General features: G+C 38.0%; 1 protein-coding gene and 1 long non-coding RNA gene across 4 annotated transcripts in view; one reads left to right on the plus strand and one right to left on the minus strand.

Annotated features, from left to right (window-relative positions):
• Positions 1 to 25,535, plus strand: part of VPS41 (VPS41 subunit of HOPS complex) — a 112,959-nt gene that overhangs the window by 56,707 nt on the left and 30,717 nt on the right. For all 3 annotated transcript variants that reach the window (XM_066992210.1, XM_013192047.3, XM_048051633.2), the window contains 7 exons: positions 5,219 to 5,338; positions 8,594 to 8,740; positions 9,902 to 9,968; positions 18,175 to 18,272; positions 20,672 to 20,801; positions 22,518 to 22,633; positions 24,207 to 24,263. In XM_066992210.1, the coding sequence (XP_066848311.1) occupies positions 5,219 to 5,338; positions 8,594 to 8,740; positions 9,902 to 9,968; positions 18,175 to 18,272; positions 20,672 to 20,801; positions 22,518 to 22,633; positions 24,207 to 24,263 (735 nt within the window). The remainder of the gene's footprint in view (positions 1 to 5,218; positions 5,339 to 8,593; positions 8,741 to 9,901; positions 9,969 to 18,174; positions 18,273 to 20,671; positions 20,802 to 22,517; positions 22,634 to 24,206; positions 24,264 to 25,535) is intronic.
• Positions 12,997 to 18,673, minus strand: LOC106042878 (uncharacterized). Its single transcript, XR_001211348.3, has 3 exons — positions 18,463 to 18,673; positions 14,611 to 14,767; positions 12,997 to 13,132 (listed from the first exon to the last, which is right to left on the minus strand). It is a non-coding gene; the product is annotated as an uncharacterized lncRNA (long non-coding RNA).

Raw genomic sequence — 25,535 nt, forward strand, 5'->3', positions numbered from 1 at the left:
ACATTAGACTCCTCTCTTTGTCTGTTATAAAAGCAGAGAGAACTTAGTGTTGCCTGGGGCAAATTTCTCATTTAAAAAAAATCAAAAATAAAATTTCAGTGTTAGAAGCCTGGGCTGGACCCACATTGTCTCCTGTCTGAGAGGCAAAACAAGATGATCTAAATTCCTTTTCCACTCCAGGTAAATCAATGCTGTACACAGAAGAAGAATAGCAATTGCAAACAATGCACAAACAGGAAGAGAAACAGCATTCTTGTGGAACGGCAACTGCTCTTATGGATAGTTGAATTTGTATGTTGAAGTCAAGTCTGCCAGGGAATGTCTCAGATTTTTTTTTTTCTTTTAATTGTCTGCTTTTTAGTGTCAGCAGAAGCACTTTGCTTTGTGAGTAAGTAGATGACCTTTACCTCTGAACCCTATGATATGTACTTCATAATAACTGGTTGGACTACTTTGACAAATTATTAAATTGTCAGGATGCTGTTTGCAGCACAGTCCATTTTTAGAAAGCAGATAGTCAGCTGTTTGGCATTATGTTGGGTAGAAGAGTACCAGACAAGAAAGGCAGATTGCTTTGTAAGCTATAAAATGTCAGTCAGTAAATACTCAAAGGTCTGGTTTAAGTGAAGAAGGAGTAAATACTGTGGCAATTTCTGTCCATGCATTGGATAATGTACCATAAACAGGAAGCAAACTGTAGCAGCAAGCAACCAAGGCACAATAGTACAGGTCTGACATTTGCATGCTGTGATGTATGGTGCCTGGATGTATCCTGTATTATTCAACAGATGAGACTTGGAGATGTAGTGCTATGAAGTCTGATTTACTTAATAAGCAGCTTATTTTGTTGTGCTTACCTGAGGCTGGGTTTTCACAATGAAGAAGAGAAACATTCATCTTGTGCTGTAATGGACTGATTTTGTTTGTGGAAAGTGAGAAGAAAGTGCATGTAGTCCTGCATGCGGGTAGTCTGTAGTTGTGTATTTTGCAAAAGTCTGTGTAGAAAACTTTGTTTTTGCCCGAGGTGGCAAGCAAAGAGGATCTAAATACATGAAATGTGGGAGAACTTGTGGCTCTGCCTGCGAGGCTGTAGGACTTGCTTCCAAAGGTGTTAAGGTCTGTAGCTATTTGTGAATAGGCGACATCTGGAATCTAGTGGCTGAGTTATTAAAAGTATAGCCTGTTAGAAGTCCTATGGCACTTTTTTGTATTGAACTCTTCAAAATTTCTAGCTTCTCTGTCTGCCCATGAACTGTACAGCAGAAGCTCCTGTGTTGCATCTCACTACTGCCATCACTTCCCAGAGCCGTGTCTGCCTCTGCTTTCATGTTCAGTTTCCCCAGACTCCCAGTGCTGCGCCTCCTGCCCTCCCTCCACCCACACCCCAGCCCCTTGTACAACAGTGATTGGTGATGATATTTTGAGAACCTATCTTCAGCTGAAAACTTGAGGCTTACAATATTCTCTGCCTCGTTTGAACTCATCCAGCCCGTTGCTGCTCCACACAGAAGTGATAATTTTTTATTGTCGCTATATATTTTCCTAGGGATGCACGATTAAACAGTAAGTCTTCATGTGGCGTGCTGTTCTGTGTTACTCCCAGATATCTGTTAATCTCGGCTGTGCCTGTAAATGTTGTTTTTATGCTTAAAACAATAAATATCTATAGTGATCAGTTGCATCCATGGCAGTAGCATTTTACGTTTTTGTGATCTTGCCTGGCTGAGGAGAGAGCTGGTGAAGCAGGTGCCAAAACCCAGAACAAATGCCACAGGTAGGCATGTCGTCACACTCGGGCAAACAAAGAACAGGACAAGGACTATTTTTCCTGGTATTTATTTCGTTGAATGTGAAAATTAATCCAGCAGGGCTGCTATAGGAAAAGGAAGGGTGGCTCTTCAGTTACAAATTGAAGTCTCAGCCTTCTGCTTCAGCAGAAGTCCTACAGCTCTTTACAGAGAAGGCACTGTGTTGAAACAAAGCAGTTGTGTGGAGTAGAAGAGAGATGTTCTTCACACGTGATGCTGTGCACAGTGCTACAGGAAAAGTCTTGTACTTTGAAACTTTTTACTGTGTGAGAATAGACATCTTTGATTTTAGCATTTTCCTATTTGGTAGTGGGATGAAATTAAATTGAATTATTTCACTGTATTGATACGACCAAAACTACAGTCATTGGCCTCTTTATTCAGAGGACTGAGAATTCCTGTGCATAGTTTAAAAGCTGGGATTACATGCAATTAGTGTTAATGCTAATTGCATGATAGGCTCCATTAAATTCAAGCACTAGTCTATTCTCTTTAGTGGATGCACAGTGCAAATAGAGTTTTGAGCTCTCAGAGGAGTTTAATCTCCTGGTAGTGAAAGATACGGAGAGATGTAGTCACTAGTCCAAGAGAATTATTTTAACTTGTTCTTAAAACCAAAAAGAACCAAGACCTGCACCATCCTTGTCTCACACATTTCAATGTGTTTTTTTTCTCAATAATCAGTAGACAAGCATAAGCAGTTAAGACCCACAGAAAAATCAGTAGAGAGATATAGGAATATTTCAATGTACTGTGAAGGAATGGGGGTGGGGACCCTTGCAGTCAAAGTTAATTTTATTTTGTCTTAGCTGTATTATCATGTTGTGGTTACATGCGAGAGGTGCTGGAAGTGCATTCTAAGCACTACTGTATTGTAACAAAGAACTTGAAAGATTTACCAGAGCAAATCAAAAAGAGGAAAGTATAAACTCTATTGCACAGAATGCAAGACAGTGATTTTGTGGCTGCAGTTGAAATATAAGTACTGGGAATGCTGACTGTCAAAATAGGGGATTTATGGGAAATAAAGTCCTAAAATATTTTCAACTACCAAAAAGAGTGGGAGGTGATAGAAGGAACCCCTCCAGGAATGGTGGATTTTTATGTGTCTAGCTTCTATTGAAGTTTTAAATGGCTTTCTGGTGCAATAAATATTTCATTATAAAGACAGAAAGGAAGACCAAGAAATAAATTAGTCTGCTTATTTTGAGAGAGCTGCATTCAGTGGATAGCAGTTCCAAAGCAAGTAGCAAAGTTGTGTGTTCAGTATTTCAGTTTCCAGGTGTCGCAGTAGGAAATAATAAATAAATAACATTATATATCAGGAAAATGGAGATAATTCCACCACAGATAAAGTAGTAAAGTGTGTTTGGAAATGAAAATAGTTTTGTCTTGAAGCTATAATATTGAGCATCCTTTAGCTTCTATTGCACTTTGTGATGTGAGTTGGGGAATTTGGGGTGCCGCAGTGATTCAGATTAACTTTCCGTCTTTTACAGGCAAGGTCAGCCTGGTGTCTTCTATAGTCCTTGGTTTGAGAATTTAATTAAGCATGTGTAAAGTTGAGCATAGGCTGAAGCAGGATTTTGTTTTACTTTTCTTCTCACCACTTTCTCAGGTCAATTATTTTCTTTCAGTTTTCATACTCAGGTAGAGAGGCGTGAAAAAAACATGACATTCGCAAGCCAAGAACAGTAACAAAATAGCTGGAAAACATCATTGCAAGTGTCATTCTGTGAAACAGCTGGATTTTGTAGGTTAAATAAACTTAAATCACACATAAGTCATAAGCAGAACAAAGATCGGTTAATGTAACTTATATCAGCCAATTTTACTTCACATCATCCACATTGTTTTTCACAGCCTTGTGCGGAAAGTCCAGGTGAAAATGCTATGTATTTGCTGCTGTCTCTACTGGATTGTATTGAAAGAAGCATCTGTGTGGCTTCCCCTTAGAAGTTTGTGAACTGGAAAAAAAGTAATTTTAAAGTTGGAATCAATCAGCATGGTACTCAATTTTAAGTAACATCCTCAGCTTCTGAGTGGAGCTGCTTAGTTTGGGTTTTGTTTTGTTGCGTAGCCTTTTTACGGGTGGGAAAATCCCTGAGACTGTCTAAAAGAGAGTCCTTCACATGAGCTGTGGGAAAGGCACTGGGTGGGGTTAAAGTGGCCAGGTGTGCTCTGACGTCTGCTGTGTGCTCCATGGAAAATTTTGTGACCATCCTGGATAGTGACTACTTCAAACTTCTGGAGAAAATCTTTGTCTTTTGGTGCCATCTTGTGGCTGTGGGATAGGCAAGCAGTCAGTGTAATTATCGTCAAAAGTCCCTTACTTTATTAAAAAATGTTATTTTAAACAATTAGTGTTATATCATTATTTATGCAAATAGAGGTGGAGGACACAAGCCTGGTGTGAAAAAGCATATGTGAACAGTAGCAACATAGTCACTCAAATTAGGTCCTTGCAGTTTGTAATTTTACACTTCTTAATGGTTCTTCTGCATTTTATGAGCTTTGGTTCAGGTTATGTATGTGTCCGTGTGTGTGTACTCAGGCAACAGTTGGCAGGACTGGTACCTTACTCCTGTTCCCCTCCAAGCACTATGCTTTGTATCACTTGAAGTGATTCTGTCTTATAATCCTATTAAATAACTTTGTGAAACCACGCAGGAACGCTAAAGAAGTTGGACTGTCATACAGACTGTCTGCATGTAGTAGTGTTTTTCTTTGCTGTGCAAAATATTTCAAAAAATAGTCTGTGCTTTTTAGATATTGCAAAATCCGTCCCTATTTGCAGAACCTGGGATCCCCCATCACACAAGTCTTACAATCAGCAGTGCTTGTTGTGAGTGCAGTTGCATATGTTGGACCGTGCAGCATCTCTAGAGCCCTACTGAAGGCTGTGTAGTTCCATATGGGGCCAAGCAAAAGGCTTCAGACTTGGAGGTCTTCAATAATTTTGACTAGCCCAGGCATAAGAGATGTTTTTTACTATCTCCTGCTTTTTAGAGAGAAGAAAGCCCATCAACAGATCGGTGGATAGGTGTAAGACAGCCTGGTTTCTTTATTAGCTTTCTTAACTCGTCACAAGTGCTGTTAGGTTCTCAAATGTCTTAAGTGCTTTATCTTTCAAATGGAAAGAAATATATTTACTATTCTTTGAAAAACTTCATAGGAATGCTGCTGATTAATATAATTATCAAAGTAACTTGATTTTTTTAGTATGTAAGATTCTCAGTGTAAATGTACTATATGAAAATGTTTGATTGCGTTCGCTTTTGTTTTGTGGTAGCTGTGTATTTCTCCCTACCCTCGAATCCAAGCAGAGTAAGAGATAAGGAAGCAAAAAACTCCTTTGTTTGCATACAGCACTGTGTCACAGAAATATTTCTTGTTGCACTTCTTCACAGTTGCTGCTATATGAGAGAGGCTGGATGAATAGATGGAAGTCTTCGGTTTTACATGAAGGGGAAGGAAACATAAGAAACATAAAATGGAGAGGACACTTAATTGCTTGGGCCAATAATATGGTAAGTTTTTGTCACCTCTGTTAAATGAACAGAAATACCGCTGCTTTACACTGATATTTGAAATGTTTTAAAATGGTGTTAATTGCTAAAATATTCCTTTGAAAACTGGTACGTTAGAAGAATCCAGTACATGAGGCACTGAAGGATAGTGCTTTAGGTATGATTTCTTCATAGAGAGCCCTGCTGATTGCATTTACTGCTGCCTGTTCGGTGTTCTCCATGTAACTTGCAGCTTCTGAAAAAATTTAGAAAAGCAGCTCTACATACATACAAATGCTAGGGGTGGTCACAGCTGTACCCTATTGTGTATCAGAGTTTTGGCCAGTGAGATTTGTTGAAGCAAATTGCTTGAGGAAGGAATGCTAATGTGAACTCTTCTTTATAAGTATAATATCCTCCTAATCCCTCCTCCTCCACCACCCAAAAAAAAACTGTCCAAATTTTGAAATTTCTATTGAACTAACAGCATAATATGTATTCCTAATGTAGCAGATTATAAAAAATTATAGTAATAATTCCTTATTTTGGTAAGCCACTTGAAAAGGTTAGACTTAAGAGAAAACAGGCCCTTTTTGCTCTAAGTGTAATTCATATTTTAAAGGGAACTCTTGCTTTCATGCTGAGTGTTGCATTTCACCTAACAGTGTATATGTAATTGATGGGTCAAGGTCTGTGTTTTAAAACTCAGCAGACAGGGATACATTTTTAAGAATGTATGATGTCTAAATTCCAGATTTTTATTTTAAAATGTGGTGAAGGTATTACTGAAAACATTTGCTTTCTCCCTTCTTTTTTCCCTCCTGGAAAGAAGCATTTATTAAAATATTTTAAAGCTGTTGTTCTTTTATTCCCTTTAAATACAGCTTGATATGAAATTGTTAGCGGTGGACTTTGTGTTTATTTGCCCCCCTTTAATGACTACATTAGCACTGAAACTTAAGGAAGTGCTTGATTTTCGTAACATTAACTCTTCAGAAGGTTTTGTTCTTTTCAGAGCCATACAATTAAAATATATATTCTAGGTGAATCTGCAGGGAATAGAGAGGACGGTTGAGGAGAGCTATCCCTAGAGATGATGTGTCACATCAGAACACAGAATACTAATAAAATGTTGAGAGCCATCTGTCAGAGACAAAAAGCCATGGTCAGGGCCTATCTTTCAATGAAAAATGAAATGACACTTGCCCTCCAAAAGATTAATATATTTGGTTATTGGCCTTTTCCCTCCCCTTCCCCCTTTACCTTTTTAAAATTTCTCCATCCTCTAGCAAGGTATTTGTTCCTGTTTTTTTTTTTTTTTCTTTCAAAGTAAGTCGGAGAAAATCATTTATAGGCTTGCCATTTACTGTCTATATCTAGGTCTTATTTTCTGATGTGGTTTTTTTTTTTGGTTGTTTTTTTTTTTTTTTTTTTATTGCGCACTGTATGCATGCTTGCTAGACGTTGGACATTCCAAGATGGGCTCCCAATTAATTAGGCAGGGTCTAATTCTTCTCCTATGCTTGCCACTTTTCCTTCTCTTTCTTCCATGACCAAGAATGTAAGTCTTACAGGCTGAGACACCTGAGGACCAAATCCTTAGCAGCATTAACTTTCCTAACTCTCACAAAAACATGTGTTAGGCTCCTTCATGACAGGAAATTGAGACTGGAAGTCCATTCAGTTACAGTGCAAATGGCATGCTTTAACTATAGAGGATTCTACCCTGCTGGTTTGAGAGCCACTTTAAATGTAAGCTCATCTGCCCCATATAGAATTCAATTTGCTGCCTTGTTGAAAAACAGATGTGATATCGGTCACTGATTTGGAAATCATACTTAAAGTGGTGAGATTAATAAAAGACAGCTTTATTAAAATGAAGTTCAAGCAAGACTGCAAACTTTAAGAGATGAGTTTAGAAAACACAAAGTATAAGCTCTTTCTTTATGCTACCCTGAGATCTGGGCTCTGTACATTGCAGATGATGTGTACAAGTTTTTGTTGCTTTGTTTTTGTTTTTATGTTTTTTTTTGGCTTTTTATTTATTTTGAAACCTTGGTGCTTGATGACTTTTAGCCTACAAGATGCCAATAGGAGTCTTTCTGTTCACCTCCATACTACTTACTGCTCCTTGTGACTTAAGGATTTAAGGTGTTTTTTTTGTTTGTTTGTTTGTTGTTGTGTTTTTTTTTTAAGAAAAGGAGAGGGTGGGGAGGAGGGAAAACCAAGCTTCTAGCTTAGTTCTGGCTTAGAATCTAAACACAAGGGTCATGGTCTTTTACTTAAAAAACAGTTGAACTGGTATAGCTGGGGACACAGAAATTCGGGGGGGTGGGGAGCAGGCAGGGCGTTAACAGGCAGGGGAATCTTTTGAGTCAGTTTTGCAACTAGAAAAATTGTAATGTGGAATGTCATCCTGGATGCTGACCTTTCAAGGTCTTTTCCATCCCTTTTTTGTGATCATGAGATGTGGTTTTCTGCTCACTGAGCTTAAGGGAAATATCTACTAAAACGCTTGGTGTTATGTTGGCAACTTTTGTTTTTAAATCACAAAGAAAGAAGTTATTATTTAATATGAAATTAATCTCCATTTTACTACTGGAAAGGTTATAGCTCACATTTTCTAAATGGTATGGAAAAATCCAGTCGATGGCTCTTCCCCTTCTCCCTCGCTCTAAAATGACTTTAATCTTCCTTTCTTTAAACTTTTTGTTGTGTTAGTTTGAGATATTTCCTGAGGAGGCAGTGAAAAATCTCACCATATAAAACCAAGCATCATTTAAGTATGCTTCCTTTTTTTCTTTCAACATAAGAGTATAAATACATTTTTATAGAAGTACAGATTGTCTTCATTTACCTTAATTTGTTGTTACTTCATCTTTTCTTTTTTTCTGAGGTGGAAATTTCTGTTTCTCGATGGGGAATGTTTTGGAGGAGCCTGGGATGCTTTTGCTTCTCCACTAGTAGCACCAGCCTAAACAAGCTGGTCTGGTTCATGACTGGATTTGCTCATCTGTCACTCGTTGACTCGTTATATCTTTGTATTTAGCATGGAAATTTAAAATATTTAACTTACTCTAATCTCATTGTTTCTCCTGTCACCTCCTGGGTGAGATTGGTCTTTGTATCAACAGCTATTTGTGTTGGCACTTTCATCCCTACCCTGCAACTTATGCCATAAGCGGCTATGTTTGTTTTACTGTACAGAATAAAATGGGCTCTGGTGGGTAAGAGTTTGTCATACTGAATAAAGTTCTCTTGTATTTAAACTTTCAGGGCGTGAAGATACTTGACATGATTTCCAAGCAACGAATTACCAATGTGCCTCGAGATGACATAAGCCTTCGCCCTGATATGTACCCCTGCAGCCTTTGCTGGAAGGATAATTTAACGCTGATTATTGGCTGGGGAAATTCAGTAAAGGTGCAATTACCTGTCTTTGTAATAAATGCTTACTGTTATCACAGACAAACAGAGGATTATTTCTGAAAAGCAAAGACAATCGAAAAAAATAGTTTGGTTTGACTACGGTCTGCAGAACTCCTGCTGCCATAGAAATGTCATTGGACTGACCCTCGTGAGGAGGAGGAGAAGGAGTGATAGACACCCAGCGGTCAGACAGATTTCTGTGCGTGAGCATGCAGCAAGTGTAATCCTCAGGGACACTTCTCTCCTCTGTGCCTTCAAGAGATTTCCTCTTTTGAAAGCTTTTAGAGGGGCTGTTGAATTCATTTCTTTTGATTAGCTTTAAGGAAGGACAACTTACCATGAGTTATTTTTGGAGGGGCTTATTTTGGGGGCTGAGGAGTTTATTGTTGCTAAGACAGAAAGCCAAGGGGAAAAGAAAAGGGGATGGAGGACAGGTTGCTTGGGACTTTGCTTTGCTTTCAGCAGGGAACTAGCATTTCGAACTTGTGCACAGCAGACTGCGATTTGTGCAGACCAGCACCTGACAGGAGTTTGTTAGAGCCTGTTAGATGTTTTCTAATAACAGCTTGCTACATCGTTGCACAGTGGGAAATTAAAAGTGCTTGGTAAGAGTAGATGGAGAGGGAGGGTGAAGTGAGGTAGGTGAAGCATAAAAAGCTTTTGTAGCATTAAAGTTTTACAAATGAGGAGGTTTGTCACAAGTTTGGCATCTGTCTTTCCCCTTGTATTACGTGTGCTTCACAACATATGGGTGTCTGCATTTCTTTATACGTATGTGCTCTCCTCCTGTTACTTGGATTTGCAGTAGCATATGCTTTCTGAAATAATAAGGTAATGAGACACCAAGTGTGAGAAAATAGCGAAATCAAACTCTCATATGCTGCTGTGAAGAAGCAGTAGTGAGCAGATGCTTTCAGATTTCTCTCTGATGGCCCATCTTCTCCTCTCCCAGCATATTTATAAGGCTGTGAGCTACAGACACAACTTTCCTGTTGGGTTTTCTTCCTCAGTGATGCATCATCACTGTTCTAAAGCCAGTGTTTTTCAAAGCAGAGAAATGCCTGTCCAAGAACACCTCAGTAAGTTTCTGGGGAAAGTTAGCATAATTTTAGGAATGCGTATTCATCATAATGATCCAAATATCTGTTTTCCTAGATTTGCTCAGTAAAGGAGCGGCATGCCAGTGAAATGCGTGACCTTCCAAACCGCTACGTGGAAATAGGTATGATTGTAAGAACACGTGCCTTTTCACAGTCAGATAAGCTTTCAAAGGTTTGTTTTCACGTTCAGCCTGAAAAAGCTGTTAGAGTTCAGAGACAACATATAACATAAATGTCTCCTCGTTTTTACTTGATGAGGTTGTCATAATGTCCTGCATAATTTTTTTGTAATCATAAAGTCTTAAATTCTGTGCTCTCCCAAAATCAGAGAGCCTTGTGTAAAGAAAGAGTGGATGTCTCAACTTCCATTTCATGCAGATTTTTACAGAGATCTTGGGTTTTCGTCTTGGTTAAATAATGATGGGTGTAGTAATATAAGGAGAATACAGACACTAGCTTAATCAATTACTCATTGTTTAGCTTCCTTGCTCATAACTTTTCTTTTCTGAGCATCTCTTCAGTATAGTCCTAGAAAGTTGATTTGAATTTCTTCTTGTTGCCTTTTTTGCTTCTGCATTTTGTACTTTGCTTTCACGTTTCTTTTGGTGATGTGAATAATTTTGTTATTGGTGATTAATGATGGAAAAGGTCTTGACAAAAAATGTCAAGAAATTCAAACAAAAATTGAGGGGGCAGGGGGGTAAACAAAAACTCTTCTGTTCCCAAAAGAAGCTTCTGATGAGGAAAGATCTATGAAGAGGTAACACTGCCGAGATAAGCAGGCCCTCTGGGACTCTGCAGTGCAGAATGGACAACTGTTTGTAAAGTTTTGTGCTTCCTTGTCTTGACTGTAATGACATGAGACTGTAAACAAGAGTGTTCAAACAAAATCCTGACTCAGGTCAGCATACTGACCAGAATGGTACATGACATAGATGTATACTGCTTTATGATTTCAGAAAAGAACAGTTCTAAAGTAGCTTTTGAAAATCAGCGAGTATGTTCTGACGTTAAACTCTTTAGGAATTCTGGATACTGAGAGAAGGCAGGCCTGACCATTAACTGAGACTTCTTGAAAGCTATTTGTTGGTAAAGATTATATAGTCCCAAAAGAATAATTAACCATGGAATTCTACGATTTTTGAGAGAATTATGTCAAGGAAAGGTTCAGCCTTGAGTTTTACCATCGAACTCTTATATAAATCTTTTCTGTACCTCTAAGTAGCTTTTAGGAAATAAATAAATGAGGTGAGTTACATAGTGTTAAGTGAACAGAGGGAACTTACACTATAACTGAAGTTTTAGGTTTACAGGGAGGGAGCTAGCCTTACAATACTGTCTATTGGAACTTCATTCAAAAATAATAAAAAGCTGTGATCAAACTATTTAGGTGCAATTCTGAAGGTCAGAGATTTTTGCAGAACTAACTTTTACATATTTCGATTTTTAGCATAAATTTCTTCTCTGTATTCTTGAGGGCTGCAGTTATATCTCACTTAGCCTGTTAATGATGTGCTTGAGATTTTTCTTTCTGGTTTCATGTCACAGCACTGAAATGGCTCTGCCAAATGCTGCTAGTACTACTCATTGGAACGTGGATTGTATGCTGGGAGGGAAAAGAGTGAGATATTTGTTCAAGTCTCAATAGACAGTACAGTAGCTTTTGACGTAATCACATAGAAAGTCTTTGAGAGTTATGTTATTCCACAGCATCTTTTTCAATTTTACTATAGTTTAAACTTTTACTTTTCAGATGCATAGCTGTAAGGTCTGAAATTATTATTGGGCAGACTGACCAGCAACCAATATAGTTTTTTGCAAGAGTATTCATATCCTAAGTGGATGCGTAAGCTGATTTACTCTCATAACGTAAAGAATTTACACAAGACAAGAATATTTGAAGGATATTCAGCTACCCAGCCATACATATCCTTTTGGCTTATAACATCTTGGCATCATCTTATCAGGATAATACATATGGAGCCTATGACAATATAGTGATTTCTTGTATCTCAGCAGTTTCAGATTTGTGTTTTTAGAGACATTCTGAAGGTCTCAAAATTCTACAATAACATCTTAGCAAGCTTTGGTGGCATCAGTAGACTGTAAATGTTTCTTCAGTGGCTTGCAGCCCAGTGAATAAGGAAGCGGAGCATCTCCAGCCTTGCAAGTTAGGTCCACAGGATCTTGTGGTGCGAGGATTTTATCTTGATACACAGCCATACTTGCTCTGAGGCAGGAAATAAATATGGTACCTACCCTGATTCTAAACCAGATGGCTCGTGATGTGGGAAAGTACCACCACTGAGCTGTTGTGGATGTTGTACTTCAAAGAAGATAATGCTGTGGTTGCATGCAAGAGAAATTAGAAAAAGATATATAGTTCTTATGCACTGAGATCTGTATGATATTGCCAAGTTTATTTATACAATTCAGTATATTAATGGTGCTTTTCTTTATTAATCTTTTCTGTTGTCCCTGGTTCCATGTTACAGTTCATTGCTTACATGAGTCTCCATTCAGTGTCAAAGATAAACTCCGGTGAAATGTTTCTATTTAGGTTTAAATGTATGTTAGCTGAGCAGATCCTATCAGTTTAGCTCTGTCAGCTACCACTGTGAAGTAGCGTATTGATTAGAAAGTATTGGTATTGAATTACAGGCTTAACATGGACTAACTGCCATTGTGATCCTTCTTAAAGAGTGCTTGACCTCTGTGCTTGCTCCCGATACATGTACAAAAGCTGTAATGCTAGACAACTTCTGTTCTAAACAGGGAGCCCTACTCAAATGTAGCCTGCTAGAAGGCTGCTTGCTAATGAACTAATTAGCACTTTGCAGCTAATGGAATTCCTTTTCAAAGTGAAACTGGGCATCTTACAAGCATGAAGTAGTCCTCTGGTGTGACTGTTAGGCAGCTCGGGTTTATGGATCTTTTGAGTTACTTTACCTATGCTTCAGTTTGTCTCTCTAACGATAATGGAAAATAAAAATTAACATTAAAAATCAGTAAAAGGCTTGAAGTTGATTAGAGACTTCCCATTCAATTCATGTTAGTGCAGATTTTATCTGAGGAATCTCAGCTTAATTCCAGGTGCCAAGCAGCCAGCAGTGCCTGGAGCACTTTTCTCCCATGTGCAATTCCCCACATTCCCGACAAAGCAGACTTCTGGTATAAGAATTGCATGTGGATATTCTTGTAACAACACATCTTCATGTTCTGTGAGAGAATAGTTGTACCGCTGCATGCCAAGTTACCATCAAGTACTGAGATCACACATTTTTGTCTGAAAAGAAAACATGGGAATATTTATTTCTTGGTTTGTAAAGTGAGATACTGGGATCTACCATAGCAGCATATTTGTCTTTACATAGACAGAGCTTAAAGCTTGCTTAACAAATAGGGTGAGCAGTAAATCAATGATGAATAAATGTCATCAACTTTATATGCTGATTTATGCAAACATTTAATTGGACTATGTCTGTCTACATTCTGAAAAGCAAACTGCCGAAAAAAAGGAAAAAAAATCAATTTGTATAACTGATTCCACTTAGACTTCTGTTCATCATGTTTTGTCATGAGACAAAAACTGATCATTTGTAAATTCCTTGATAAAAATTACTTCACACTGTCAAACTAATTACTATCAAACTATTGAATGTTTTCCCTGTTTGTTGATAAAATCTTTTCAGTTCAATCTGTAATGGAAAAAAAATAGTTTTTCAGAAAATCAACTTTGAAGCTTTGAAACTTAAGGTCCTGACTTTCCGGCTGTCATCGAGGTTTCTATGGGATTTGCTTAAAGGTTGCAGGTGCTTCTGTCTGCAGAACTGTACAGACAATTGCCATATTTCTGAAGATGATTTTATTGTTGTGTGGGAGAGAATAGGGGTAAGAGGATTTCAACCCCAGTGTAGCACTGCCGTTTCACAAAGCCTGACTGCAAGTAAGACAGCAAGTTGTGGCTCTGCTTACAGTACACAAAACATTTCCTAATTTAATTGAAAGAGCAGAACGCCCCAGATAGATGATTACTGGCATGACCAAGCAATGGTCATTTGTTGGACAAATTGTTTTGTTTGTTTGTTGTTGTTGTTTTTTCTTGATGTTTCTAATTCGCATGATACTGTAGTTGAGAGAAATTATATTCAGTAGCAAAATTCTTGCTTATTTCCATTCTGTGCTGGTAGCTAGTAAGGCAACAACTTTCAGCTATAGAGGCTTTACAGAGTTTTCACCAATTTTAAGCTTTTTTTTTTTCTTTCTGTCATCGTATTAAATTTTCCAATATCATTTATAGTGCCCTGATTTATTTCAGTGAAAATTCTCATCCTCTTTGCTATGTGGCATTTGAGGTTATATTAAGAATGATTAATTGATCGCTATTAATTTTTCTCTTAAAGCCTTTCCAAACTTTCTGCATTCAAACAAAAATAAATTTGAAGATCACACTTTTTCTAACATATTCTTTCTAAATGAAGAGTGGAGGCTATGAGTTCTGATTTCGGGAGCATAAACCGAGAAATTGTGTTTTTGTAATCAGTGATGTATATAGGTCCTACCATTGATTTGGGTCCTACCCTACTGCTCTTCCTACTGAAATTGAAGGGAACAGTCCATTAAAATGCCATTGCAACATGTATATGATTAGGTAAACAGTTGCTTAATTTTCACTTATAGTAATATGGGGAGAAAAATTGCAGGCAATTGCAATAAAATATTGCACAAATAAAGGACACTCAAGCACAAATAAAGGACACTCACGTGGGTTACTTCACTGGTCCTCCCCAGAAATTTCTGTTTCCTTTTGAGTCGTGGCTGACATTTCCTTAACTGGGCACGTCTTGAGCTTTCTGCTCAGGTTCCTAGTCAGAAGTAGGTCTACCCTGGAAATCTGAATTTTTGAAGACTGCTGTGGAGTCTAACAGGAGAGAGAAATCATCTGAGTACAGAAAAACTCAAATGCTGAAGCAGGTGTTAATGCATAATGATTTTCAAAGAAAATTATGAATATTAGAAATTTATGAATATTAGATATGTGAGGTTTGTATTCAAGGTTTATGTTGATAGTACATCTAAAAGTAATAGTATTCTTTTATTTCTTTAAAAGTAAACCATGTATATGTAATTTGCCTGTATGCACCTCAAAACAACTTAAGTAATGATAATGCAGGACAAAATGATAATGCAGGACAAAAGCCTTCTCTGGTCCTGTAATTGGAACTGAATGCATATACTGTGGGGCAAAAATTATATTTTATATAATATAATGCAACTGCGTGAACCTGATAATAATAGTTAATCAAAGCATGCCATTTTGTATACTATTTTTGTTTTGCATAAACAACCTAGCTTAGTAAAAACACTTGTGTTGGAGATGCCACCTTCAGAACACTTAAGGGTGTGTTATACTGCAGCCAGCAGAAATGACTGCGAATTTTGCAGATGTCCTTGAAGTAGCTGGTGAAAAGGTAATTTGGGAGTGTATACTGACATCACCCCAGCAGCTAGCAGTGCACTGGAATTCATGGTAGGTTTTGGTAGCTTCGCCTTGCTTTGTGTCTCTCATCTGTTGTATGAATGGGCTACCTGAAAACTAGCCTGTCTGCCTCTCCATTTCTATCATATGGAATTAAAAAACGAAAGCAACAACAATAACAAGACTTCTTTTCCTTTACACATTAAGTTTCATGTTCATTCTATGCAGCTTCCTGCCTACTTTCTCAAAAGATAACGTGGAAACCTTGGCCCTGTTGAAATTAATGACAAAACCTTGTGACATCACTGTAAACAAAATTTCACATGCTAAATCTGCAGTGGAGAAGCAGGGACTGTTTTTTTTGAGATTTGATTAAACAAAACAGACCTTTTTAGTTTCAGTCCACTGCCTGTGTATCTTTAAAATACAGAGAAAGTTGTTTTATTTGGGTAAACAAGGTAGCATATACTGTATTGTGTATTTTGTACATTTCATTTAATGAACAAGGTGATTTACAGGTTTTGTCTTTGTGCTTCCTGGTAATTTGTTTGACAGTTGTATATAGATGGTGAACATAAAGTAGATCCACTGTCAGCATATCTTCCGTCCTTTCTTGTGACAGGCATAAACATGCATGACACATGGTAATACCGCTTTCATTTCCATTACTTCAGTGCTACGCCTGGTTTAATTGTTTTGGATCTTTTTCAAATTAGCAGCATTTCTGCAATACCTCCATGTTGGATTTCCCCCTGCCTTTATCACAACAAACTGTCCAGAGAATAAGTCAAATTAACCTCGTAGTGTTCTGTAAAGCTATAACTGCTGTAATTTTTCAGTAAAACTGTTTTTGATGAGCTGCCTCAAAGGTTTCTGCTAGGTCAAGAAGCACTGTCTGTGCCAGGTGGTCTTTGTTCAAGGCTGTCGCAGAGAGCTGGAGCATTGTGTTTCCACAAGGCCTCTTGAGGAGGATGAGCTGAGAGAAAGCTGAAAGTGAAACCAAGGAAACTAAACACTATTAAAAAACAAAGCTTCAAGTGATTTTCTTTTTTGTCTCGCTGAACAGCAGTGCTGCTTTATCCTAAATACACCATTACAGGGGTGTTACAATCGTTTTTAGCAGTGCCTCCCTGGCTAAGGAACTGAAGCTCCAGTGCAGGTCAAACATAGGATTTTTGAAAACTGCCCCTATAATCTTTATAAAGATACTATTCACCACCCTGTTTTCCTCTCCAAATTCAAAAGACAATATTTTAGATGCCTCCAAAAGCCTTCTCTTGTCATTTTTTAAGCTGTCAACAAATATTTCTTTGCAGTCCTTCTACCTACTGCTTTGGATTTCACTTCTTTTTTTAGTTTTCTGTGTTCTTGTGTCTGCCTTACGTGTATATGCCAAATATTAGATTGTAAACTGGGAATAAGATTTATTACGTAGACGTTCTTAACATGGTTGGTTTAAAGCCACCATTCAGAGCAATATGTGATGCAGTACAAGTAATCTCATCAGTCTTGCAGGATAGAACAAAAAAATTGCATACAGGATTACAAATGTGAACCTATTCTCTCCTAGAATAGATTGTGTTTTACCCTTATGCCATGCTTTGGTCCCCCAGTGATCTCAAAGTGTCAACGGTCATTAAGAGAAAAACAGCATTTGCTTATTCAGGGAAAGACAGATGTCAAATCTTTACTTTATTTGTCGATATTTTTTTCTTCTTTCGCAGGAGGATGATTATTTCCTTGTTTCTTCTTATTACTGTGGCTGAAGAAAATTAACTCTATATTTACCGTCATTATACTGTATTTTCTATTTGCTTTACTAAAATAATTAGTACCTATTTCAGTGAACAATAGGTACTAGTAATGTAGCTTGCTAATTAGAAAGCAAGGAGACATTTATTTTCTAGTTATACTTAAATTTTCCTGAAGCCATTTACTGGGAGAAAGTTACGGTGGATCTGATATACCTTATTTTACAAAAATAAGTTTGCTAATACAAATACTAATTAATGAAAACACTTGGTCTTGGTACTTCATCAAATTCCCAGTGTTGTTTTGGGCCCCATGAGAGAGAGCCCCAGATGTTTAATGCCTGTTCTGTTAAACCCATTAATAATAAAAATTAAACAGTTATATCTGTGGAAGACATGTACTTTAATGGGCCTTTTTGTAAATACAGTTCAACTCTTTTTCTTTTTATCTCAAAATAATCAACACTTAAATTGGTCTTGAAATCAAGACAGTTTAGGAAATTACATTTTCAGTTTTAAGAACAAGAAAAGCCACTATTTAACCATATCTTTTCTTAGTAATGAGTGTATCTGTAAATCTTCTCATGATGATAAATTAATAATGAGCTTTATGTTTTCATTTATCATACATATCATATCAGATGTAGCAAGATCATATCAGATGTAGCAAGCGTGATTCTCTTAAGGCAACATGACTTGCTGCAAATATGCAAACCTACAAAGATGTTTCATATGTTACCTATTTTACTGAGTTTGGTGGTGTTTTTTTCTTTAGTCCTCCCAGCCCAACCCCCCCAGTGTGATTACTGAAAGTTTAGCTGACCATTCATTTCATATGTTTCATCTCTAGCATGTCCTGGAGCGCAAACATTTCTTCTTGCAAGCCTTAATGGAATTTAATCTGTTAAATGTAATTTTTCATCATCTTGCTGATCCAGTTGGGAAGACTTTAGGTTTGTTATATGTATCACATCTTCATTTCTCTGTACCGATACTGTGTGCCATTGGTTGTCTCTGAAAAATCAGTTGTTTGTTTTTCTTAGGGAGCAGTTCATACATTTGTTTGCCTAACAATCTGTTTTCTTTCCTGTGTTTCAGTTTTCCAGTTCGATACTGAGTTTTATATCAGTGGGCTCGCACCTCTTTGTGACCAGCTTGTTATACTTTCATATGTAAAGGAGATTTTGGAAAAAACGGTAATTGTTTTTACGTTACAGTTTCATCACAGTGCCAAGCCATGTCCAGTGAGTTAGGGCTTGCACCAGTCACGCAGATCTGATTACCTGTGAAAGAGTTTGTAGTCAGCTTGTAGTGAGCAGTGCTTGAGACTTCTCTGACCTATCAAATCAGGGCAGTGGTGGTCACGTTGAAGACTAATGGATTTACCTTTTAAAAGTCTGGGTTCCTTTGTTTCCTGCAGGAAATGGAGAAGGTCCCTAGGTAGTCTTGCTTTTTTTTCTCCCTTTTTCCCTTCCCTCTCTCTTTTCCTCTCCTTTTCTCTCATTCTTTCTGCTATTTCTGCACCAGAAGAATTGAAGAATCCTTACAGCCAAAGGAACACCTTGCTGACACTATGCCTCAGAAGTAATGAGAGCAGTGAAGCTGATGAACTCAGACAATAGGAGTCACTGTGCTGGGTGGGATGCATTGGTGCAAGCCAAGTAGCATTGTTGCACACTTCGCCTCCAAGACCTTAGCTGTGTGCACCAAGATCCGTGCATAGATAGCTAAAAATTAGGATTCATGTCAGCTGTTCCTACAGCAAGCGGGTGCGTATGGTGGCTGGCTCCGACATTTATTTCGTATTGCCGAATGAAAGGCGAGGTAGCGGAGGAAACCCTTGAAGTCACAGTGTGAGAGTGGCAGATGCTCTTGATCATCTCTTTGATAGCATGTCTGCATTAGGCACCCATCGCCATAGTAACCTCGAGCAACTGGGTGCACAAGTTGCTAGGCGATGAAATGCTGTAGGTTCAAACAAATGCTCAAGCCTGCCGAAATCAATAGGGTTAGCTTCCAGCTCTGCTGCAGGATGTCAGATTATTATTTCTTTATTTATACGAAGGACAAAAATAATGTCACAGCACAGTTTCCCCAGAGAGCCGGTGTGGTAGTCCTCTAGTGCGTGAGAGTCAGCGAAAGAAAAGGAGGCAAACAAATGGGATGAGAAGGGGGAGGAAAAGGCGGGCTGGAATGCAAGGAAGCAAAGACATGGGGAAGTTGTCAGTAACGAAGAAGGGAGCTAGTGGAAAGCCAGTAGTAACTGAGAAGGGTGGAACTCATTCTGGCAGCTTTAGGGAAGAAGGATGAAAAGAGGATGTCAGGTAATACAATGGAATAGAACATAGGAAAGAGATTTCTCGTGTATTTGCCTTTAATTAGCCTTTTAAACCAACAGCAAACTGAAAGCTGGACTTTTTGATAGCCTCCCAGTCCCCTGAGTACCTATAGCAAGGAGACAAAATAACTCCTCTCCCCAGCACTGTGCTGTGACCTGGCCTGCTGGGAGCCCCCTGCTACTACCTCAGCTCCGCAGAGCCCAGGCTGGTTGAGCTCACCGCTCACTACAGATGCTGCTGGGTTGTGAGGAACACTGTCCTTGCTACGCTTGATTTCACAGCTTTCAAATGACAACTTCTTACTTGTTACAAATTGCATCTGAGTTGAACTCATGGCTGTGTTTCATTTTTCACTTGCTCTGGAACAGTCAAATCAGGGAAAGATCCGAGTGGTGCTGCAGCCAAATGGGTAGGCTGGAGCTGTGTAAATCCACTTCTTGCATTGCCCTGTTCTCTCACTCTGTATTTTGCTACAGTTCATAGCTAGAAGTATGAAATAAGGCATTGTCTTGGACCTTAATTAAAAATAAAGCTAGCTGAAGCCAGTGATTTCCCTGTGTTGTCGTCTTACTATAACCACCTACTTTGCACTGCCAAAGTTCACATTACTGAAGATCACCAGCACAGCAAAGGTTTTAGTTTATTCTCAAATTAATTTTAGCTCTGTTGCTGTTGGATTCTTAGAAGTGCAAGCTTCTCTAAAAAACAAATAAAACTAAAAATAAACCAAAACAGAACAAAGGAAAAAAAAAAAAACACCTCAAAAAGAAGTTAATCTTTGTACTGGAATAACACTGATTTGTAGAGCTCTGTCCTCCAGGGCCTAAGCCCAGCTGACAATGTCTCTGAAATTGTTCTGTTTCTTGTTGAATGCAGTAGTTGATGATCGTCTGTCATAGCTCTGGAAACTTCTGTGACCAAGAGTAGAAAAATAATGGTCAGACTCAGGCTCAGACTCAATTTAGACCTGTGTCTTGTCTGAATCTCCTTCTCTATGCTGACCTGTTCAAGAGAAGCAAGCCAAAAGTTGGAATAACTTTCCTTTGTGTTCCAGATGTAATTACAGCTCCTCAGTGGGTCACGGTTTTACAACTCAAGTGGTTCACAACTGAGTACCCAGTGCCAAGTGAATACTGATACTGCATCTTTGGGAATGGCTGCAGTTGTTGAATTTCAACCTTATTCATAGGTGACCATCAGCTGGTATTGCTAAGTAAATTGTGTAGGATGCAGCTAAGACATTTGTGTTTTTCTAGGAGGTGGAGTGTTGTGCACGGCCCAGACTGGACATCGTACAGCCCCTGCCTGAGTCTTGTGAAGAGATTTCTTCTGATGCACTAACAGTACGAGGATTTCAGGAAAATGAATGTAGAGATTATCATTTAGGTAGGTGTCCTTAATACTGTTTTGTTTTGGTTTTGGACATGAATTAAAATGACCTGATTTGGAAATACTTTGAGCCTACTTTTTCATTTTTGTCATCTCCTTGAATAACTGTAACTGCTTATGACACTGAAGGGCACACTGAAGTCCACAAGAACAAGTCAGATGAAAAAACACAAACGTGCTTTATTTACAAAGGGGTGTATTTACACATAATTTCCAATGCCATTTATTAAGCCAGACATAGTGGGGAAGGGAGAAATCTAGATCTGGTGTAATGCGCAGTGTCATGGAAAGAATTATCTTTGACAGAGACCTACTCAACATGATCTTTAGGAGCTCTTGTATATCATTGGACAAACCTAGAAGGGCTTCAGGAATACTGAAATGAATGAAACAGTGTCTGGAAAAGCTATGTTAGAGCCAAAGATGGAATAAACATAATTTCAGTGGTAAAATCAGCTTAAAAGGTTCACGTTAGTATTTATTTAGCTTCTCTGTACTGACAAAGCTTCCAGCATATGACAGACCTTAAAGTGGTAAAATGAGTACAAACTGGAGTTTGGCAAGTTCAGCCTTGAAGATGGGTTTAATTATGTAACAGGCAGGGAGAATAAACTCTGGCACAGCATATACCAGTCTTTTAAATAAGCCGGTGTGATTTTCTGATATATGTATTGTAGTTCAGGAAGATGCATGGCACAGCTGATGCAGAAATCCTTGGTGAAGATGATATAGCCAGTGTTAAACAGAAACATACCTTCTGGCTTTTAAAATCCATGAATCTGATTATTAAACAACTTCTCTGGCAGCACACTTCAAATCATAGGCTTGGCAGGCCTCTGTGTTCATCAGTGCCCTTAAGCCACTAGAAATAAACTATATCTCCTCCTGATCTCCAAAACATCTCTGCTGCTATCAGTGGAATTTAGATTGCTTTATACCTGTCCAAAAGCAGAACACTGATGCCCACAGTTCTACTTTTATGCTTAATGAATATTCTAGTTAACCTGACCAGTCTAGATTTTTTTAGATGGCTTTAAAACAAGCAGTATTTTGTGGATTGCTTGTAGGTTCAGGACTGTATTTGTATGCGTGTATAGATACAGCTACAGGCTGGGGGATGGGTTTCTTTCCCATACCCACAAAATATTGATAGTGATTCTTCATGGGTTCTCTGCAAATAATAATTATTCTGAACAGCCATCTTCTGTGCTTGGTTTTACCTTTAAGTACATTTTTACTTTGAGCTTACTCAAAAATAAAGGCTTATGGTATAAGCAAATGCATTATACATACATCCTTAACTTACAGCATTGCAAATGCATTGCTGTAATGATGTGCTATGTCCCCAGGGGTTATGGCATCTATCATTTATGCTTTTGATGGCCTTGACCTTGATGGGGAGGATAAGTTTATTGCGGGCTATGTGGTGTAATGGTCCTCTAAAAGTATAATAATGTGTTCTAAACCATCATAAAGTTTACACGTAGTGGATGAATCAGAATTTGCAATAAGCTGTAGTGATTTTTTTTGAAAGCTATTTTGCCATTTAAACCAGTTCTAATTTATTGGAGAATCCAGCTTCCTAAAGAAGCATGTTCTGCTGGAGTAGCTTTTCTGGCTTCCTCTTCTTAAATTCCCCTCTAGGGTGTAGTAAAAAGCAGAGTTTTACTTAAGGAAAAAATAATAATAATAAAATTGTGTATGTATTTGCAGAGTATTCGGAAGGTGAATCACTTTTTTATATCATCAGCCCAAGAGACGTGGTTGTGGCTAAAGAGCGGGACCAAGATGACCACATTGACTGGCTTCTGGAAAAGAAGAAATATGAAGTAATTTTTACAACAGTCTTTGCTTCAGACTTACCTGTTTTTGAAGTTGTGGTGGGGTGATGAACTTAGCTAGATCATTTGGATTAAATATTTTCTGTTCCTTCAGTCATTATCTAAATGATTGTGAGGGCAGGTGTTGACCATACATCTTTGTATCACCTCTGTGGAGAGTTAGATTTCTTACTGGAACAACAACTCGTCAGAATTGAACCCAAATGACGTAGATGAATTAAATGCTGTGAATGCTGCCCTCAGCATCAGATATGAAATGCATTAGCTGTTACTAAAAATTATTAAAGCTGGTTTTTGGCTTTAAAGCAGCAGAACAGTTGACTACTGAGCTGTGTGGGTGTTTTTCTAGATATCTCCTGACTAAAAGAGGGAAGGGAAATGGACTTAGTGAGGGATATTAGATTTTCCCATTCTATATTGCTTTCACTATAGAACAAAAATGGTGTTAGGGCATTGTGTGTTGTTCCATGTTACTTACCTTCAACATTGAAGTTTTTAAAAGTAAAATAATATGGGCTCCAAGTGTAGGTGCTGAAAGCAGTATTGCTCACAAAAAAAAAAAAGAGCTAATACTGAAAAACAAGGATATACAGCTCCCTTTGAAAAAGCAGCTCAGTAGTTAGTTTTCTAAATATTAACATTTTTAAGCATGTGTATCTTAACACCTAAAACAATACTAAATTCTTACAGACTATCTCAACGTGCACCCAGTGTTCTGGATTCTGCTGTCCTGCAGTCAGTGATTTAGAACACTTGTTACTGTGCATGAAGTAACTTTCAGATGCTTATTTACGTGTTACTTGTTGGATGCCCATTATAAGAAAAAATTGCTGTTCAGCACTTGCTTCTTTCGTTAATGCAGTCGTATTCCTCATGCAGATTTGTTTAAATCCTTGTGGATGCTTTTGCATCTGAATAGCAAACTCACATGATGAACACAGTTATGCTGTTTATGTAAATCACAGCATTTGGTCCCTGAAGACTCCAGTAATTTGCAAGTGACAGCTGTGTGCATGCCTTTGTGAAAGCTATTCAAGGTAGCAGATAGCTTGTGTGTTAAGATGTATGTTAAAGGTTTCGTTTTGTTTGTAAAAGTGCCAGCTTTGTTTCTGTGCACTTGAAGGAGGGAGAGGAACTGCAAATGACACTTAAATATAAATCATACTGATTGGAGAAGGCTTTTGGGGTATAAACGAGAAAAGTATACCCTTCCCCCAATGCCATCCTGATGATTTTTTTCACAGGTTTTGGTAGTGAAGGGTTCTCATTTGAAAATGATCCAATGGGATTGCATTGTCTGTTTCGTTGTAATCTTGAGATTTGATCCTAATATAGTAATGTGGAGTGAACCCAGATGGAAACAAAAGTAGTTTTCTCTTTGGTTGACTGCTTTTGTTTGAGTATGAATTCAAAGCTGTTCATTCAACCATGGCATTAAAAATTCTACTGCTTCAAACACCCTGCTCTGAAAAAAATAGTTGATTTATGCAGTTCTAGAGCTTTCTGTATTGAAAGTTTGTGTATTTGGCTAGTATCCCTATTTTCTACTTTTTGAATATAGGAAGCTTTGATGGCAGCTGAGATCAGTCAGAAAACCATAAAAAAGCACAAGATTTTGGTAAGTCTCAAAACTTCTATTCCAAACAAAATATCTGATTTCTTTTAGAGCACTGTGAGATGCTACAAATACATTCCCTGTTCTGTGTCACACCAGACAATAGCTGTCAGGCATACTCTGACTAGCATTCGATTTCCTGGTTTCAGCTGCAGAACAGGAATGTTAGTGTGTGAAACACAAAAGGATGTGGATTTTATGAAGGTGCTATTGACATTAAAGAGAAGAGAATTGCACTTCTCTGATTGCTCATGGGGTTTTTTTTTGCGTTTACTTTTGTTTTAAATTTTCTGTTGTTTCAAGTAACACGGTATTACAATATTAGAGATTGGGTTGGGGGGTGACACATTTCTCTAACTTTTACCTTGTATGTTTGACAGGGTTTTGGCAGGAGTTTCAAAGGTGTCGTTGGAAGACCTTTTAAATGTTATTGAAATTCAGTTGCGGTTCCACATCTAGCTCTCTCATGTTGCTTTGCAGTTCTCATTATTTTACATAGTTAAGCTTCTTTTCCCCTGTATAGTTATTTCCCATGTTTATAGTTCCTTCAGAGCACAAAAAAGGGTATTGTTGTTACAGACAAAAGAGTGAGAGAGATAATGTAACAGCCACAAAAGCATCACTAATTTTCACTTATTTTATTTTTAAGTTGACCTCAGTATGAACACATTGGTATTTTGTTAATACTGGTGTTTCTTTAATGGAAGTGTTCTTTTTAGGTACAAAGTGTTTGAAGAGGTGTTTAATTTTTAGGCAGATTATTTCTACACTATGCACACTGCATATAAATACATCTTAAAAATTCTTTTCTTCTGATGCTGTACAAAAGTTGAATGAAGTCCTAATGGCATGCCATCACGTATCACAGCTTGCATGATTTAGCTGCTTCATGATCCTTGCAAAAGATGTAGAAAATTCTTAGAGGACATTCTGACAACACATTAGAATATATATATATATTTATGCTTTTCTGTTGGTTTGCAAAAATTTATTCCACTAGGCTTCAATTCATTGTGGGTATACACAAGCACAGTCATTGAGTGTTTGGCCCCTAACGCAAAACCTATAGAAGGAGTTAAGGGAAAAATTGTTGATATCAAGCCCTAAGTGAAGTCTTAGTGGTACAGGGATTTAAAACAAATCATGTTCTCAGTGCCTATCAGCGATCAGACCAATGACACCACAGTTGCACCACCTGACAAGTCAGGTGGTTGTCTTGGGCATTTTTTAGTTTGCAGTAATGAGCATGCCCCTCTGTACCTCCTCAGCAGAGTG

Source organism: Anser cygnoides, chromosome 2, assembly GCF_040182565.1.
Source record: "Anser cygnoides isolate HZ-2024a breed goose chromosome 2, Taihu_goose_T2T_genome, whole genome shotgun sequence".
In the NCBI taxonomy this organism is placed as follows: Eukaryota; Metazoa; Chordata; class Aves; order Anseriformes; family Anatidae; genus Anser; species Anser cygnoides.